Genomic DNA, 18,877 nt, shown 5'->3' with positions numbered 1-18,877 from the left:
TGCCCCCTTCCCACCCACAAAGCCAAGGCCCTCCCAAGAAAACAGCAGCAGACCAGCTCATTGCAATGTTCGTTTATTAAAAATATATGTCTCCTTGGAAGAAACACTGGTAAACCAACTAGTGTCATGGTTGGATACTTTCAGCTATGCCATGGAGGAGGCAGGCTTCCTCCATGAGCCTAGAAGACAGTGACCGGCTATTACAAAATAAAAGTCATCGGAGACGAGCCACCTCGAGCGCTGTTTCTATTGATGCATAGTCCGGTTCTTCAGAACGTGTCTTGCAAACACCAGCTGAGCAGAGGAAGTCGGGGGTGGCCTCTCCCAAAGCCTTCCACCCCCAGGGATTCTCGTACCCGACAGCAGCTTCCTCCCGATTCTTCACCAGTGAACAGCCGCTCTGGTCCTTCCGAAGTTCCACTTGACGTTTCTTGCAACACAGCTGATGTGGGAATGGCTTCTCGCTTACCAGAATGATTCTCCGCAAGATGACAGTTTTCACCCATGTTTAACAATGAAGGCCGTGCACAAATCACACAATGAATGATATAGCTACCTACCAGCTATGGAGCGGACGGCATCGACCGGCTACAAGCCGAGGCCTCGTCCCACCCGGAGGACTGGGGACCAGGACAACTCGGATCTCTCCTCCCGTAGCAGCCGTGGCTCTCGCTCCATGGAAACGAGATGTGTACAATCGTCCCTTTCAAACTTGAGATTGGGGCAAGATGGCGAAAAGTGGGCAAATCTCCTCCTCTGGCCCACGGGCAAGGGCTCGCACCCGTCTAGCAACACTTGGACACTCCACGCAGAACTTCCACAAATCCAACTTACTCTCTTGTTCGGCAATAGAAAAACAAACAAACCCTTTTTTGCACCTACAGTCTACACACTGACATGACCACAAACCAAGGCTTCCCATTAGCAGCTAGCCGCAGTCCACGGAAGACTAACAGTCTGTGCCACACGGAGAGCGCATTCTCAATTGCACTTGCCCTTTGCTATCCTGAAGAATTGCAAGCAGATGTTGGCAGCAAGGAACGGCCGGGGTCCGTCTCTGCAACGAGGGTCATGTAGAAGCACAAAGGAGACGGAGGGTGCGATTCTTCACGGAGCCTCCAAGGATTAGCTTGGTCAGGAAGGGCTTCAAGTGTTGCAACCAGAATTTGGCACAATTCTGCTAGAATAAGAACTTCCCAGGTTCTTGAGTCAATTTTCCACTGAAAACATGGTTGAAAGAGTGACCCTCCAAGGCACAAGCTTCTCTTCACGCCGCCTGCTGCGTCCAGCTTCCCACTGCACGGAGCCGCTCCAGGCTCTCCCACGGAACGAGTCAGTGGAACGGAGTCGAGTCTCTTCCAAGGGACCCGACTGCAACACAGAACAGCCGCCACTGTGCTCATCCCGCACGGTCTGTAGGTTGGGTCTGGAAACTATTTACAATGGGACAATCTTAAAAAATAAGTTAAAAAACTGGATTGTATACCCGTTCAGTTCATTATTAAAATCAAAAAGCTTGGAATAATGAAAAGCCAACACACACCAACACAAACATGATTTTGGTTTAACAGCAGCTTAAAAAAACCTCTCATGCAAACACATCAGGTGACATAAAACAATGTGCAGTTAATATGTAGCGTTATCTTTTTGCTTTTGCGTGCTCAAATAAATTGTTGTCGTTTGTTTATGTGGCTCTGGGCCCTCTGTCTGCTCCAGAGTGCTGGCTTCTCTCTTTCCAAACGCAGGAATCGGCTTTGGAAGAACCACAAAACGCTCCGTACCATGAATTCCACTTCCACAGCGGTTTCTGTCCCAATGGCTGAGGCAGGGTGGCAATTCTTTCGCTAGCAAAGAACATTCCAGCAGCCTCCTCGGATTCTCTAGTCTCACGTGTGCGTGCGTGTGTGTATGTGTCTATATATATATATACATGACTATATTCAGAACATTCTCTAGTCATATATATGTATATATTCAGAGCATATATTATATATATAAAATTACATATCTAGATAAATAAAAGCATTCTGTTGCCTTTTCTTCTTGGTAAAATTGACAGGCTGCCAGTCTCCACTCTACCGAGAGGGGCAAGAACTGTCCATGTGTCGCGTCGGTGGCTCTCGAGGCTCCTTGACCACTGCCACCTCCTGCCTTGCTTTCTGACTTCAACAGTTGACGTATTTTCTTAATTAAAAACACAGAAAACTCTCAAATAGGGTGTTGTCCCCATTTCTAGGGGAGCAGCAGGATAGTCCATGCAGGAATGGTGGGGACAGTCACTTGATGAAGGAGACTGGCCCATCCCGAGAAAAAGAAAAAACAGGACTAGAAAACGCAATTGTCAACCATCTAGAAAAGGGACGGGGTGGCCTTCTCGCTCCCCCTCTGGGGCAGAGGACGGGGGGAAGGGTCGCTGATCTCCTAGTGGGTTGATTGAAGGGAGGGGGACATCACAGTTTCTCAGAGGATGGGATCCAGATATAATGCCCAGATTGGTCCTCGATGATCTGTTTGATTTTACTGTAAATCTCTTCCAGGGAGTCTCCTTGTACAATGGCTGGGGAAGTAAAACACAAGAAGTTGACTACTTTCCTTCCCCCGCCGCCTCCTTGGAAGCTGCAAGCAACTAACCCGATCTCGCATGATCGCCCCGTTTTTACCCATAGGAAAACCTGTTCGGCACACTCCTCCCCATTCCTGTGGTGAAGCAGGCAACTACGGAGGGGGGGGGGGGAGTCCCCACCACAAGCTCACAACCCAGGAGAACTCTCACCTGTGAAGTACTCTCCAAACTCCTGCTCCAATTTCATGGCTTTGTCAAAGACCTTGTTGGCCTGCTCGTACGTCTGCCTCCGGTTCATCTCCCTGCAGGGAGGAGGAAAAAAAACAGCCTCAAGACAAAAGCCTCAGTCCTGGCCGGAGCTCCTCTGCTTCTGCCACTGTCCAAAATCAGACTTTTCCTCCGCTTTCCGAGGGTCTCCCGGGCCGCTAGGGCACATCGGCATCTCACCTCCACCTGAACGGACAAGGGTGGAGGGGAAACGGGAGGGCTGCGGCCTTAGGAGAAAGTTCATGGCCGACGGATGGTGTGGACGACACAGAGAAAACCGAGACCGGCAATTCTTGGATCCGAGCGCAGGGAAAGGTAACCCTAAGTAGGTTTTAAATCCACCTGCAGCCCAATAACGGTTCTGTCAATCAAAAAGCCTGAAGGGAGAGTTAGATGCACTACGTGAACAAAAACCCCATGATTGAGATAACTGCAGTCTGCTTGCCCCTCCCACAGCAACCACTACACTTTCCGGCCTCCTCTTTGGAGAGGTCCTGCTCCTCTGCTGGTCCACGGCCCTCAAAGGTAGCAGCATCCAGGTAAGCGAATTCATGTTTGGACTGATTAAACCAGCCAGAACCACTCAGCCAGTGAGATGGGTGGGGCGTAAATTAGAGGAATAAATAAAAAGTTTTTAAAAAAACCCAACTGCTAAAACCTCCGTGTTGTTAACTCACATGAGCGCTTCGATGGATTTGGGCTTGATGAAGACCGCAACCGGGTACAGCTGTGCTTGCTGCAATCTTTTGATCGCATTGCCCGACACATCCAGGATGCAGTGCTTCCCCTGCGGGAGAGCAGGACGCCCGTTAACCTCACGGCCCGCGCATGGCACTTTCAAGAAGCTTTGCCCCCCCTCCCCCGCCCCAAACTCATCAGGAGGACCACAACCCGAAGCAGCAGAGACATGAGTCCCAAGCGGCCACTTGGCCGTGCGGTATTTTGACCAAGGATGGGCACAGCCCGCGGTGCCGGACTCACCCGCTCAGCCACCGCCCGCACAGACTGGACACTGGTGCCGTAGAGATTGTCGTTGAACTGCCCGGCTTCGATAAACTTGCTGTCCTGAATGTCCTTCTCCATCTGCTCCCGTGAGCCCACAAAGTGGTAATCCTGTCCGTCAACTTCGTTTTCACGTCGTGGCCTGGTGGTGTCTGAAAAGGAAACGCACGGCTTTTTCTGCGGTTCAGAGCGCGGCGGCATCAGTGGGCCCAAAGCTGTGCCCTTCTGACGCAATCGGCAGGCATGGCTGACCTTGACCGCGCAGCCTGGCCTTTTAACCTCCGCTGCAAGCAGAGGACCAGCTGATGGATGTGAACATCCATCCTCTTATCAGCCAAACATCTGGAGCACAGGGCCTATCGCATCACTTGGGAAGGCGTACGTTTCCCTTAAATCTCACCCACCACCCTGAAAGAAATGACAAGGGAGCCATCGCTTACGAGGCACACAGGATCCAAACTTGTGTGGGAATTCTGAGATGAGGTCATCGTTGACTCGGTCCTTCATGGGCCCCAAAACAATCACTGGCCTGGCGTAGTGAACTAGAAAGGCAGAGCAAAAGAGGAAGAGGAGGAGTTTTGGAGACCAGCTGTGACATTCAAAGCTGATCGGGAAAAATAACGTGCAGAAATCTTGAGAGCTTAAAGCTGTCCTCCAGAAAGAAGACGACGGTGAACCTGCCTTTTTGCCAACTTACTTTCTTGTCTCATCACAGGTTCGTACGACAGAATTGTGTCCTCTTGTCCTTCTGAAAGAATTGGAAAGAATCAGTCAGCCACGCAGCAACAACTCCACACCTCACTGCCAAATGGCAGCGCTGTTCATTTCTGAGGCATTAAACCTCCCTGACATTTTCATTTTGCCTTCGCAATCAGGGAGAAGCAAAGGTCTCCCTCCACTGGAGCCAATTTTCCCTCTCAGCAAAATTTCTGGCGAACCGTCTTGGAGGGGAGCCCCATTTATAGCAGCCCAGCCAAGCTGGCCAAAAGGTGAGGGACACTGGGAGGGACAGTTCAGCAACCTTCTCCCCCAGTTTGTAGATCCAATCAAATGACAGGCAGACATTGGCACTTCAAGAGAGCTTCTGCGCCCAAGGACAGAAATCCCACATGGGAGCCAAAGTCCCTTATCTGCTCTTTTGGACTTTAATCACCTGTGTGAGTCAACTTGAGAGACCACCTGCTGCCAATTACCTCCAATAGACCGATCAGATCCCACAGATTAGGCCTCCTCCGAATTCCATCCGCCGGCCAATGCCGACTGGCGACTACCCGGAGGAGAGCCTTCTCTGTGGCTGCTCCGACCCTCTGGAACGAGCTCCCCGTGGAGATTCGAACCCTCACCACCCTCCAGGCCTTCCGCAAAGCCCTTAAAACCTGGCTGCTCCGACAGGCCTGGGGCTAAAGAGTTTTTGCCCCCCTTCTCGAATGGTATGGTTGTTGTGTGTTTTTTAAATCTTGTATTGTTATGTCTCGTCTTTTTATTCCCTTGTCTGTACCCCCTTCCCTGATTGAATTGTGAGCCGCCCTGAGTCCCCTTCGGGGAAAAGGGCGGCATATAAATGTAATCAATCAATCAATCAATCAATCAATCAATCAATGGGGGGGGGGCATAGAATCGAAAGGATCCTGTTCAGGCCTTAAGTCTCTGCTACCTGAAACCAACCCCTTTTACCTGGCGGACTTATGCTAAGCTCCAATCCCAACTGAAAAGAGCCACCAGCCCACAGAACAGACAAGAGGCACCGGCAGCTCTGACCACCCCCACACACACCTCCCCCAGCATGGGATGAAGCCAGAAGGGAACTCGGGTGGGAACAAACAGGGGACACTTACTGGAACTGCTCTCGCTGTCACTGGTGTTGGATGTCACACCCTCTGCAAGCAAAGAAAGAGGCCTGGATTTAACGCACAGAGGTTGACAGCAGGGGAAACCAGGGGTGGAGGGCCACAAGCGCTGGGGACATGGGAGAGGAGTCCACGTATCTGGCCCCTCTGCTTCGGTGCGGAGGGGAGCCTAGCTGATCCACTCCACTCGGGAAGGAGCCACGCGTGGATCGCTCTCCTTCCCCCCCCCCTCCCCACCATCACCCTCTGCGGCAGGCACCCCAGAGCAGCTCAGGCACAAGCAGGGTTGAAGGACATGCAGCCCTGTTCCTGGCCGGCTCCCCTTTGTCCCCCGAGAGCACACCCCTGCCACTGAAGCGACAGAGAAGGGAAGAGAGGAGGGGAGGGAGCGGTGAGCAAACGGACGACAGGAAAGAAACCACAGGGCTGCCCAACTGAGGTGTCCCCATTGAGGCAGCAGGGGAGGAAAGGAGTTCACACACACAGTGCAAACACGGAAAAGGTTCAGTGACCTGGTTGTGGGTGGGGTGGGGGTTTCCCAATAGGAGCCGGGCCCCATTTGGCTGGCACCTGGCTGCAAGAAGGCCTGGAGACGATGCCGGCCTTTCTCCTGGCCAACTGACTGCGCTGTTGGGGAGCCCCTGCTAGGAAGAGGCTCCTAAGACCCATCAGCCTGTGCCGAGAGGGGTCCTTGCTTTGGAAGGAGGCGGCCATTCTAGGGACTAACGGTGAGGCAGGGCTGGTGGGAGCTGAATCTCTGCCAAGCGTCCCGGGAGCTTCCTTCCGGTCTCAGGCATGCTAGCAATGGGAAGGGAGGGTGTGTAGTGAAATTCCACTTACTCAGGTTCTTTGTGCCATAATAATCGTCACTTAACCCAGGGAAGTCCTGATTCACAGCCAGCCAGAGGGGAGAGGAAGGGGGGTGGGGGGAAGAAAAGAACGAGAGAAGGAAAGAGAAAGGGGGGGAAGAGAGAGAGAAAGGGCCAGGACAGCATTAGTGACAAGAGTGCAGAACAGCTGAGAGCTGCAACAGCAAGTGAAGTTAAAGCTTGTGGATCAACGCTTCCAACCACCTCCTCGTCCCAAAACCTCCTCGTTTGAGCAGGATCTCCGGAAGGAAAGGCAGGCCAAAGCTTGCTCCAGAAGAAGCCCAGACACCAAGGCAGACCTCCCCAACTGCCTGGGGAGGAGCAGAGGCCAATGCTCTGGGCCTCTCTCTACCAGGCTAACCAGGTTCGGCAACACCAAGCAGAGTCCCTTGTTCCGAGACCAGCTACCCCGGCCGGGGCTACTGGGAGGATGCCCCTTATCCAGAGCAGTGCAGACCTCAGCAACCCAAGCCCAAGAATTCCCTCCCCCCCCATACCCCAAATGATAATCTGATGCTCCTCTCAGCCAATCCTTGGACACTGGTCCCCCTCCCGCTGCGACAGGGGTCGATTCTTCACTTATCCCCACCACGGGTGAGCTCTCTACTACTCCCTGGAGTGACTAGCCTGCAGTCACCGTTACCCAGAGCACAAAGCAAAGGCCGGATCATGCTCAAAAGATCCGCCAGGCCGCAGAGAGTTTGGGCTGAGTTATTCTCAGCTCTCTTCCCCTCTTCACAGAGCCCCAGCACCTGCCCAGGTCTTGGCAGCCCCCAAGAATCAGGCTTTCTTGCACAGGGAATGCCCTTTCTCGCAGCATCCTAATCCTTGACTGCTTTCCTGGCCAACAGTATCAGAGGAGCAGAGCTTTGCGACCCGGCATCTGCTTAGCAAGGAGAAGCTCTGAAGTCCAATCCCTGTGTAACGGCAATCAAAGGGATCGGACGGCAGGCAACAGGAAGTTGCTGGGAGTTGAGAAAAAGGACGAGGCCAGAAGGGCCAACTGGGATGCGCTGTGGCTTCAGGCGGAGAAGGCCGCTGGCTCTGCGAATGCGGCACGAGAGCCTAACGCTGCCCTTCACAGGGCGAGAGGGCCCATAAAACCTGCTGTTTTTGGAAGGGCATCCCTGGTCATTTTGTAGAAATGGTGGAATGTGCCCACCCACCTGCTGATTTATCCTAAGTTCTTGGGCAAGGGAAGGAGAGAGAGAGACTTGCCACTGAGGCCTTAAATGACCCCGGCTGCTATCAGGGAAGCCCACGGGGGCCAAGCTCTGCCCCAAAGACATTCAGAGGGGGCCATTTGTAAGGCTTCAGCTCTTGGCTACAGGGAGACAGCTGAGCAAATATGGGGCATCAGGAAGAGTGATGCAAGCGAAGTCTGAGAGCCCCCCTTAGTTAAAGGCAGAGCAAGGAAGCCAGGAGGACCCAGGGGCTTCTCCCGGAGGCCCTGGCTCAGCCGTTCCTTGCTGCAAGCTGCCTCTGACCTCGGATGAAGGACCGTTTGGCCCTCCGTCCATCTGCTCACCACCATTCACGGCCACAACATTCTCACGGTCCTCCTTCCGTGTCATTCAGACAGGCTGATGCTCCCCTAGGCAGCCCAGCCTCGAGGCAATGCAGGGTCCGCCAAGCCGACCAGGTCTGGGGCCAGGCAGCCCCCCCCGAGGAAGCCGCGTGCCACTTCTCCCTCGCAGGGGGCAGCTGCTGGGGCTCCCAGAGAGAATCCGAGCAGGGCAAGCTGCTACTTACGTTCCTGTCCGCTGCTTTCCTGAGCCAAGTTCTCTTTGCTCTTGTAAAAGGGGAATTTTCGAGAGAGACGGAAACTCTTTTTACGTTTCGTTTTGATCAACTGTGAAGAAGGTGAAGATGCAAGGGGTGCAGAAGGAAACAAAAAGAACAGGAACAAAAAGGACAAAAAACAATGGAGTTTAAAGCATGCAAGAAAAATTAAAAATGAACAGACAACGGTGTGATCAGTGTCAGGGAAGCTGCCCCTCAAATGAAATCATGGAAATTACATGTAAATGGGGATGTGAGAGGAAAATCAAGGGTGGAGGAAATGATCTTGAGGGATGGTGGAAGACGACTAACAATTTTCATTGCCACGACAACATGGAGGGGTCCCCGTGGCCCAGCCAGCTCCCTGGCTCTCCACCAGTCCGTGGAGGAATTCCCCGTCCCAGCCTTCAGCAAGACCTTGAGAGAATTCAGGGCCGGCCACCAGAAACTGTCCTGGGCCACAGAAGTGGAGGAAGTCTGAGGATGTTGTGTGTGTGTGTCTGTCTGTCTTCTCCTGCGGACCGAGACCCTTTGTTCAACCCTCACCTGAGGTGCACTGGCACTTGCAGGAACTGTGCTTACACCCCAGTCGGATTTCATTCAAAACCCTTCCCTGCTTCTCACACTCGCACACAAACACACAAGCAGCCAAGCGGCACTTACTCGGTTGGATTCTATCATCCCTGTCCGAGCGTGGAACTTCACTGTTTTCAAGCGTGCTCGTTCCTTTTTTTCCACCCTGACAGCATCAAGGAAAAGAAAATAGATTTAAGGGTGACTTTGATCTCCACTCGGCTCCCTCTTCGTGTCCCAATGAGATCTTCCTACAAGAACCTCACAGAAATTATTGCCACGGCGGATTCCTCAGGCCTTCAGTGGAAGGTAAACAGAAGCTCAAAAATCCAAACAGCCCCCACCCCCCGCATCACGAGCAGAATTTTCTCTGCCACCTGAAAATCCCTCGTGCTCGGAAGCAAAACACAGGCTCAAGTCCTCTCGGCCCCAAAGTCCGTCTCGGCTCTTCCTGACATCCCCCCTCAAGAAAAGTGACACAACTGGCCAGTGAACACCCCCCACCCCCCCACGCCACAAGGGCCACCGTGGCAGAACCAGCGCTCACCTCTTCTTGCTGGGAATGACTCCGATCTGCTCGCTCTCGCCGTGAGGGGTCACCAGCCTGGCCTGCCACCACTCGTCATCTGAGGCATTGATGACATGCAGAATGTCCCCGTAGGAAAAACTGAGTCCCTGGCTGGGCAAGCAGCTGTCCCGAGTTCGGTCATAGTCAAAGAGGGCCCTGTCCAGGGATGAGGCAGGTTAGCAGGATGGCCAGAAGGTCATCGTCTGTTCACAAAGCTCCACGCCCCGAAGGCTGGGCCTCGGACCTCCCGTTGGATGCAACGTCTTCTTCTAGCCTTTCTCTAGGAGTCCTTCCTTTGGCCTGAGCCTACTGCTTCAAACGGGGGCCTCTCCAGCCAGGTCCATCCCGGCGCAAAACACCTCACTAGACAGTCACTTATCTGAAATGGGATAGGTTCCCCTGCTTGGGCAGGGGGCTAGACTAGAAGACCTCCAAGGTCCTTTCCAGCTGCATTGCATTGCATTGCACTGCACTCTATTCTATATTCAATTCTATTCTATATTTTATTCAATTTTATTCTACATTCTCCTCTATTCTATATTTGATTCAATTCTATATTTTATTCGATTCTATTCTACATTCTCCTCTATTCCATATTCGATTCTATATTCGATTCAATTCTATATTTTATTCTATTCGATTCTATATTCTCCTCTATATTCTATTCTCCTCTATTCTAGATTCTATTCTATATTCGATTCTATTCTATATTTTATTTGATTCTATTCTATATTCTCCTCTATGTCTATTCTCCTCTATTCTATATTCTATTCTGTATTCTATTCTATTCTATATTTTATTCTATTCTATATTCTCCTCTATATTCTATTCTTCTCTCTTCTATATTCTATTCTATACTTTATTCTATTCTATTCTATTCTATATTCTCCTCTATATTCTATTTTCCTCTATTCTATATTTGATTCTATTCTATACTATATTCTCCTCTATATTCTATTCTCCTCTATTCTATATTCTATTCTAGACCTAGGAGGGTTGCTGTTTTGCAAGTTCCTCTTGCTGCCACCAGGGGGCGCGCTGTCCTGTGCCTCTGCCCCATTTAAGGGTTTACTTCCTGCTCGGCACAAAAAAAAACCCAGGAAAACGTTTTGGTTGGGGCTGGATCAGGCCTTCCGATCTGGCATAACAAGCCTCCTAATTACCACAACCGGCAGCTTGTCCATTTCATCAGTTTCAGCTAAATTGTGCTCGAAACTACTCCACCCAATAGGGCTGAGTCTCCTCTCCCAGTGCAAAACGGCTTGCACAGCGCTGCCTCGATCCCAGGAGCAGCCGAGGACGTGCTGGGCAAGATGGGCTCGGGAACCCTGGCCTCCTTGCCACAGAAGAGGGAAGCGGGAGTTGGGGAGAGGCCTTTGCCAGGACGGAGGCTTCCAGAAGAACAAGGAACCAAAGCAGCTAAAAAAAACTCCACCGGGGTTGGCTTGTGTTGAAAGCAGCCGGTGCTGAAATTACAGAGGGGCAGCCGAGTGCTTGCCGCCGAATCAGTCTACGCACCCTGCGAGAGAAGTAGCCAGTGACGGCCAGAGAGCCGCTTCATGGTGAAGCCAAAGGCTTCGCCTCCGTTCCTACGTTGGGAAGACTGAAGAGAACTTGGCAGAAGAGGCTCATCCCCCCCCCCCACCCCCTGGGCAGTGCTTGTAGAACATGCTCAACCACTAAACCAAGGTTTACCCCAATTCGATTTCAGGATTCATAGTGCCCAAGCAGGTGCCATGGCTGGATTTGCTCAAAAACTGCGCTTGGCAAGTCTTTGACCAAAGGCCCCACGTGGACTCAGAGGACCTGAGAATCGCAAGGGGTCCAGGAGTGCCCCACCCAAGGCGGCCAGGGGCATCCCAGGCGCTGGGTACCCAGTGCGATGCCTTGCTTGATGGGCGCAAGGAGCCTGCGGGACGGTGCTTCGAATGGAAGCCACGTTTCAGGAAGAAGGGAAACGGCCGAGCCGCCAGCCGAGGTCAGAATTAGGACGACTGAAAAAGGGCAAAACTTTGTTGTGAGTGATTAAAACCAAAGGGTCTCCTAGCCAGGCGTTTAACACACCAGCCTTCTCGGCAAGGGGCACCACGAGGCCCCTTTTTCTGGGGGGGAGAGAAGCAGAGTCTACCTGGAGTGTGGCACAGTAGCAAAAAAAGGAATCCAAAGAGGCCCTTCGACACCCCCCCCCTCTTCAAAAGGGTCCTTCTGCTTACCGGACGTAAAGGGATCTCTTCTCGCTTGTCCGAAGTGAACCGGAGCCCGAACTCATGCTGCTGTTCATCATCTGCTCTCGGAGGTCATGGATCTTGGACTCAAAGCGGCTGTACTCTGCAAGCACAAAGGAGGGAGGGTTGGGGGCCATCCAGCCCAGCAGGGTGTCTGCGTTTCACACAAGGGAGCAGCCAGCCGAAGCCATCACCTGTGCGCTATATCCGAGCACTGTTTACTTGGCAGGTCTGGGCCAGATTCTCTGCATACCTGACTACAGGTGTTGGCCTTTGAGAAAGTCACAGCTCAAATGGGGCATGACAAATAGGCTAAAAAGGCAACTAAGAGGGCCCTGTCAGATGGTATTCCATATTCTGCGTTTAGAGTGTCGTCACGGCTGAGATCACTCCCTCGCAGAAATGCTCCTGGGGAAGGAGACAGGAAGAGGCAGCTTATTAAAGCTCTTCCCTTCAAAGGTGAGACCGAAAAGGTAGGCTGACATCAAGAGGGAAACCTAAGAGGCACCAACACAGGGGGAGCACTTTACACACCAGGGGAAGGGCGGAGAGGACAGACAATCCCAGAGAGGCAGAGAGGGGGCCAGGGCCGTATGCCAGTTATCAGCTGCCTTCAGAGTCAGACAGCAGTGAGGCAGAACAGCTGGAGGCTGTTCCCAGTGTGCGCATGCGCAGAGTTGCCAGACGAAGGGAACAGCTAAAAAAATGGGTCAACTAGGGAGTAAGGCCACAGGTGGATGATGAATGGCCCCTCCCAGAGGAAATAAAAGAGGAGCAAAAGGGGAGTGGAGTTTGCAGGAGACAATTAGTTCGCTTAATTGGTTAGTGACTCTCCGAGACGCCTTGCCAAGTTCTGCAGATATCAACCTGGCAGCTCTCCAAGCCAGATAAGGTCTGTGACTGTAAACCCTCCCTCGAAAGACTTTGCTGGATGTGAATGAGCAGAACTCAGTCAATTAATAAAAGGGTTTTTGTCGGGACAAGGAGTCCGCTTCATGCTCTCGGGAAGCCTCGGTCAGAACACTGCCTGAACCAACAAAAGTGGCTGAAAGGAGGTAGAGGATATTCAAGCAGAATTTCCCCTGACTGACCATAAACATCTAGCATTTATTACCACAAACGTTTCAATGGCTAAAGAGATGCAACCGTGTTTTAAGAGAGTTGGCACAATTAATAGCAAACAGCCGTTCAAAAGTCCATTACCAACATCCGGCTCTTGGGTCTTGTGGGAGATAAGATTACAGGAAAATTAACCGAGCTCTGCTTTAATGCCAAGAGTGCTTGAACGGTTTGAAAATATTTCTAAAGGCCTTGATAAACATGGAGCTCTATCAACCTTCCAAGCATCCAGATTATGCAAGCAAAGGGTTATATAAACACAGTTTTGGATTTACCGTTTACTTCAAGGTTATTATGCCTTTTCCATAGCACATCTTCATGCATTATACATACTGTTAAACAAGGTTTATTACACGGAAGCTTGCATAAGGTAGAGGTGGGTTATTTTGAGAGTTTACAATTTAATGAGATCGACAGGCAGAAGACCTTAGAAAAACCAAGTCCCCAAGAACAGGGGTTTTTCCACACAGTCGCCATTTAGAGAGTTTCTTGCTACTCCCAACAACAGAAATTCTGCTCCAATAGCAGAGAAACGCCTTAGTTGCCTTCCAGAATTCAGAATATTTAATAATAATAATAATAATAATAATAATAACAACAACAACAACAACAACAACAGTTACCTTAACAGTTCTAGGTCCTTGGTTAGGACTCGAGCTGTTGAGCTACCAACCAGCCACAAAGGCTGTGAATCTCACCAAAGATTAATCAATAATGATGATGATGATGATGATGATGATGCTTGGATCTGCACGCATATTACGAAAATACGTTACAACGTCCTAGGCCCCTGGGTGGGGCCCGACCAGTAACCAATGCCAAATCCGGCGAAACAACTGGCTGCTGTGATACAATTGTATAATAATAATAATAATGGAACCCCAATTCAGCATTAAACATTGTTATTAAATTGAAACACATAATCTCACATAGGTTTCCTGCCATAACATCAGCGGAATTGCAAAAAACTGGGCGGCTCGGAACATCGTATATTTTAAGGTACTTGGTTGGTACCTAGGACCCTGGCAGCAATCCGTATCAACCATCAGCACCAGTCAGTGGTATTTATGGTGCATTTTTAAATGTTCAGTTGAATGAGTTTCATGTTTAATGAATAAAAGAGATAATAATGGAGCCCCAATTCAGCATTAAACTTTGTTAGTAAATTGAAAGATGTAACCTCTGCTGGAAGTTTAAACCAGACAAACAGAACGGGCTTTCTCTAAACTCGACAGCAAAAACGAAGTAGAAAAACTTCTTTTGTTAGGTAAGAACTTTTATTCAGTCCTTCCTTTTTGGCCTCTACGTGTATTGGCTAGAAACTCTGAAGCACCGAAAGCTAAAAAAAACAACATGGGAGTTAAAAGCAGAGCCCAAGTGTGAAGTGTTATTGATTATTCCAAATGTCAATTTATTTAATTTTATTACAGTATGCCTGATTTAATTCCTTCAATCCTAGATATTCCTTTTACGGTGTGTTTATGCAGTTGAAAGTCATTTTTAATCATTTGTTGGGGTTTTTTGTTCACAGGCCCCCGTCCGATTCTTCTCAATCGCTTTCTTACATGCTACCTTTCTGCCAGGAAACTCCACCTTCTTCCCACTCTCTTTGTGGCCCCATTAGTCCTGCAGGCTTAGAAAAGTTACCCAAAGTTAAGTTTTGCACTTATTTTACCATGAGCTGCTCAGTTGGCAAGGACTCAGCCACCCACCAAGCATCGCTATGGATCAGCTTGTGAATTTTCCGCTCTGGCAGCAGCCGAGCTGTGACCAATATTGATCCAGTTTTCCAAAGTATCAATATAGAATGGAGAAATGACAGGAGAGGACTAACTCAGCTTCAGGGACAATGGATTTAAAAATCATTGAATATAAACACGCACCATGCTGTGGGCATATATGTGGCTTGACCAATGGTGCAGGAGATGCTATGAAAAGAACAACGATCAGCACATGGAAACGCCCTGTGCTCATTTATGCTCCCAAGAGCATTTCCCCATATCCTGAGCCTTCTCCTCTCCCAGACTCTGCAGCCTTTTGAGCCTCCCTCTTGGGGAAGAGGCCTTGCGATCATTGTCTTGAAGGGCAGGGGGGGGGGGCTGCGAAGAGGCCAAACTGCAGGTCTCACCCCCAGCACCCCCCTCAGGCCTCTTTGAAGCAGCTAAGCCACAACCAGAGGGGTGAAATATAAATGGATTAGAAGAAGAGGCTCTTCTCTAACCGCAGATGATGAAAAGGGGCAGAGAGCCCACCCCCTGAAGACTTGAAGCCAGGAGGGTTCTAGCTCTGCATCACCCCTGAAGCTTCCGTTGTACATACTGATATCAAACCTTTACGTGGCCAAATTTTCTCTTTTTTTGCCATGGGTGGGGGATGTGTGTGTCTGATTTGACCTTAATCAGCACACATCTCTCACCGGCTGCACAGCGGTCCCTGAACCAAGCGGGTCCCCGCCAAGAGCAGACCCAGCTCCCGTCCTCCGCTTGCAAACGCCACTCTCAAGGCTGGGCAGATTTCAGGACAAAGGCACGAAAGAGACTGGGAGCAGCTCCTCTGCAAGCTCGGCTGACCGCCTCCGGCTGTTTCCTTCCACTACTTAAAAGCTGCCCCCATCCAGCCACTCTCGGCTCAGAGGGACAAACAGAAAGGCTGCGTCCGCCCTGCTGCTCCGGGAGACGGCAAGGGCTCCGTTTCCAGTGCCCGGGGCAGAGGACAGCGTGCTCTGATCAGCCTCTCATGACAGCAACACGGAGCAGCAGTTGGGAGGGCGGGGGGGGGGGGGGGGGAGGTGGATAAGGAAAGCAGACCAGTCTCAAAAGCCAAACTCTATGCTAGCAGAAGGCGCTTTCAGCTGCACTGAAAGGCTTGTGCGCGGGAGGGGGGGGGCAGATCACGTGGGGAAACAGCCCGTATCTCCCTTGAATTAAGTACAGGAAGTTGTCCAACAGGTCAGACCATGGAAAATCATCTTCCCCCAGACTCTGGGAAGCTGCTAACCATATGATTCCCAACAGCTACCACCTCTCTTTTCCTATTCCGAGTTCCTTGGACAGAACAGGCCATTCAGCTCCGCATTTGCCAAGAAACAGGCAAGGAGAGGCAGAGAACCTGCCTTGTCCAGAGCAAGTAACAGCTGGTTGCTTCTGCAGTGATATCTGGGCCCTTGGCATTCTCAGGCAGCTTTCCTGGGACCCAATGATTCAACACTCTGTCTGTCTGTCTGTCTGTCTGTGTGTGTGTGTGTGTGTGTGTGTGTTAGAATCCCCTAAAGAATTTTAGAGATGGTGTTGGTACTCCTGCTTCTCCCTAGCAATGCTTCTCACCTTGATTACATTTTAAGTGTGCCGTCTGGTAAACAGGTTGGTGAATGTCACTGTGGCAGATGGCTGAATGTTTTCCAAATAAATAAATCCTAGCTATTGAACAGTTTCAAGGCAAGGTCTAGGAAAGGGATCTAGGAAAGGGTGGGAACTTTAAAACTTGTGGACTTCAACTGCCAGAATTTCCCAGCCAGCATAACTTACTCTCTTGTAATCCCTTCCTCTGCAATCTCTCCATTTAGATCAGAGGTCTACAAACTTGGAACTTTTAAGACCTGTGGACTTCAACTGCCAGAATTCCCCAGCCAGCCATGCATGGCAGTTGAAGTCCACAATTCTGGCAGTTGAAGTCCACAAGTCTTAAAAGTTCCCAATTTTGAACACCCCTGATCTAGGAGAAAAGGAGCAGAGGACTAAGAGTGCAGTTTATTTTGGGTTAGCAGTGAATCTGCTCTGCATCCAGAGGTTCCACAAACTTAAGTGAGTTTCCCGTTTCTGGAATTCAAAGCGAGCTCAGAAAGGATGGCGATGGCTTTACTTATATCACCACCAGGATACTCTGTGGATTTTCAGGGCCTCAGCGTTATCCCTCGGGACTTTAAAATTCACGAGACTATTATTTACATTTCATCTCCCACAAGGGTTCAATGACACCGATCACCCATTTATGGCATTCTTTGTGAGCCAAAGTCCCACTTTTCCTGTAGGATGTTTTCTATGTGAAACACAGCCAGGATCCACGCTGCAGAGCTCCCTCCTTAAAGAAGGCAGGTTACAAATGTCACAGCACGCAAAGCCTCATTTGCAAGCAGGAACCCGGCATCCCACATTAACCGCATTGGTTAACTCAGCTCATTCTGGTTAGGAAGATTAATCCCCCTCTTCCTCTTTACAGCTACCAGCATTGCAAGTTCTACCCAGCAGCGAGTCAAGAGAGAAAAAGTGGGCCAAACCAAGCAAGAATTTCCTGCACTCAAGACATCCTCTCCCAGGGACAAAGAACCAAGTGTCATGCCAGCTGTACAACCGAACAGGTGATCTGACAGCTTCACCCTGGTCCTTTCTGAAATACGTGCCAGACGCAGCAAGGACTCTTTCAGCCACAAAGCTCAAAGGGCAGCAAAAAGATCTTATGATCCTGGTTATTACAGGCAGGCTACAAAATGTCTGAGTGTACCAAGTATAACTGTTGGCTGTCTAAGAGACTCACACTCATTCAGCAGAGACTAAAAAACCGACCCTTCAAAAATTCCCCCCCGACATTTGAAAAATGGTCATGCTTGCAGGATATCAGGCCTTTTCCTTTACCAGGACTGGAAAGCCCCATAATTCATTTGAACGGAGGCTCAGCGTCCTTCACAAATGCCCCCGTTGGCTGGGAGCAGTTCAGCAATGTTGGGGGAGCCTTTTGCGTTGTGTGCAACGCAACTCTTATCTCCTGCTTGGGACAACTGAAGTACTGTTGCTTCCTCCGTAAAGGAGACGACTGAATAAAACCGCTGCCTAGAGGTCCACTTGAGATTGTTTTTTCCTGCTTGGGGGTGGGGGTGAGGGGGCTGGACTAGATGACCTACAAGGTCCCTCCCAACTCTGTTAATCTAATCCAGGGTGTCCAAACTTGGGAACTTTTAAGACTTGTGGACTTCAACTCCCAGAATTCCCCAGCCAGCATAGCTCGGGAACCTTAAGACTTGAGGACTTCAACTCCCAGAATTCCCCAGCCAGCTATGCTTAAGTCTTAAAGTTGCCAAGCTATACTGGCTGGGGAATTATGGGAGTTGAAGTCCACAAGTCTTAAAGTTCCCAAGTTTGGACACCCCAGATCTAATCTAAACTAACCTCACCATTGAGGCTTGCAATTCCCTCAGACGTCCATATGAAAAGAATTAAGAGATGCCAATAGCGAAGGACCATTGTCCGAAGAGAAGGTTCAATCCTCCACTGCCTGGGAGTGTACGATGGGCCAGTCTCCCTCCTTCCCCTGGCCAGATCCTCGGCACCGGCTCCCCCTTTAGCCCGAGGCTCCCGGGCGATGCCGCCAAGCGCCAGGCTCCAGCCAGGGAGAGGAAGGGGCCCAGAGGCACCCCCATTCAGCCAGCCTCCGGGCCTTTAGGGTGCTTCGCAACCCCCCAGCCCTCGGACGCGCCCCCCCCCCCGCCTTCCCCTCAGCGACAGGTGGGAGGCCTAGAAGGCGCCGGGACTCCCCCGCCCCGCCCCTCAAAAGCGCCCCCCGTGAGGGAAAGGGGTCGATCCATAGTGTCGCGAAAGAAAGAGGCTCCCCGCCCCTCAGGGAAGAGCCGCGCCCCGGAGGCTCCACCCGGGACTTCCCGGCCCGGCGCCCGCTCACCTGCTCGCCGCCGACCGCCCCGCCTCCCCGTCCTCACACAAAGCCCGGCCGGCCGGTGGCCCGGGCGGGAAGATGGAGGCGCGGCCTCGCGACGGGCTCCGGCCAATCGGGGCTCGGCTCCGCCCGCGGCGACCAACCGGGTTTCGCGCTGCCGAGCCTTCCCTCCCGCCCGTCCAATCACCGCCCGAATCCCCTCATAGTCGGTCCGCCCTCACGCTCCGAGGTCGGCCCAATCGCCGCCGCGTTTCGAAGCCCCGCGTCTCCCACCCCCACACAGGCGCAGGCCCCGCCCCCTGTTTCTACCCAACGCCTTCTCGCCCCGCCCCTTTTCTACGACAGCGCCTTGCTCGACCAATCGGCGGCCGCGCTGCCCCATCGCTACGCGCCGATAATCC

The 18,877-nt window shown here is 51.4% G+C and overlaps 1 protein-coding gene across 3 annotated transcripts in view; it reads right to left on the bottom strand.

The window, feature by feature from the left end:
* Positions 1-56: 56 nt before the first annotated feature.
* DLG3 (discs large MAGUK scaffold protein 3) overlaps positions 57-18,877 on the bottom strand; it is a 51,028-nt gene continuing 32,207 nt past the window's right edge. For 2 of the 3 annotated variants that reach the window (XM_032227565.1, XM_032227566.1), the window contains 11 exons: positions 11,685-11,799; positions 9,451-9,627; positions 8,994-9,069; positions 8,301-8,400; positions 5,668-5,709; positions 4,530-4,580; positions 4,273-4,374; positions 3,812-3,984; positions 3,508-3,617; positions 2,774-2,865; positions 57-2,557 (listed from right to left, as the gene is read on the bottom strand). In XM_032227565.1, the coding sequence (XP_032083456.1) occupies positions 2,451-2,557; positions 2,774-2,865; positions 3,508-3,617; positions 3,812-3,984; positions 4,273-4,374; positions 4,530-4,580; positions 5,668-5,709; positions 8,301-8,400; positions 8,994-9,069; positions 9,451-9,627; positions 11,685-11,799 (1,145 nt within the window). In that variant the 3' untranslated portion in view covers positions 57-2,450. Of the gene's footprint in view, positions 2,558-2,773; positions 2,866-3,507; positions 3,618-3,811; positions 3,985-4,272; positions 4,375-4,529; positions 4,581-5,667; positions 5,710-8,300; positions 8,401-8,993; positions 9,070-9,450; positions 9,628-11,684; positions 11,800-18,482; positions 18,539-18,877 lie in introns of those variants that run through there. The other variant, XM_032227567.1, reaches the window with a different exon arrangement.

Source organism: Thamnophis elegans, chromosome 12 (assembly GCF_009769535.1).
Source record: "Thamnophis elegans isolate rThaEle1 chromosome 12, rThaEle1.pri, whole genome shotgun sequence".
NCBI classification, from domain to species: Eukaryota; Metazoa; Chordata; class Lepidosauria; order Squamata; family Colubridae; genus Thamnophis; species Thamnophis elegans.
This window is presented reverse-complemented; position numbering and strand designations above follow the sequence as displayed.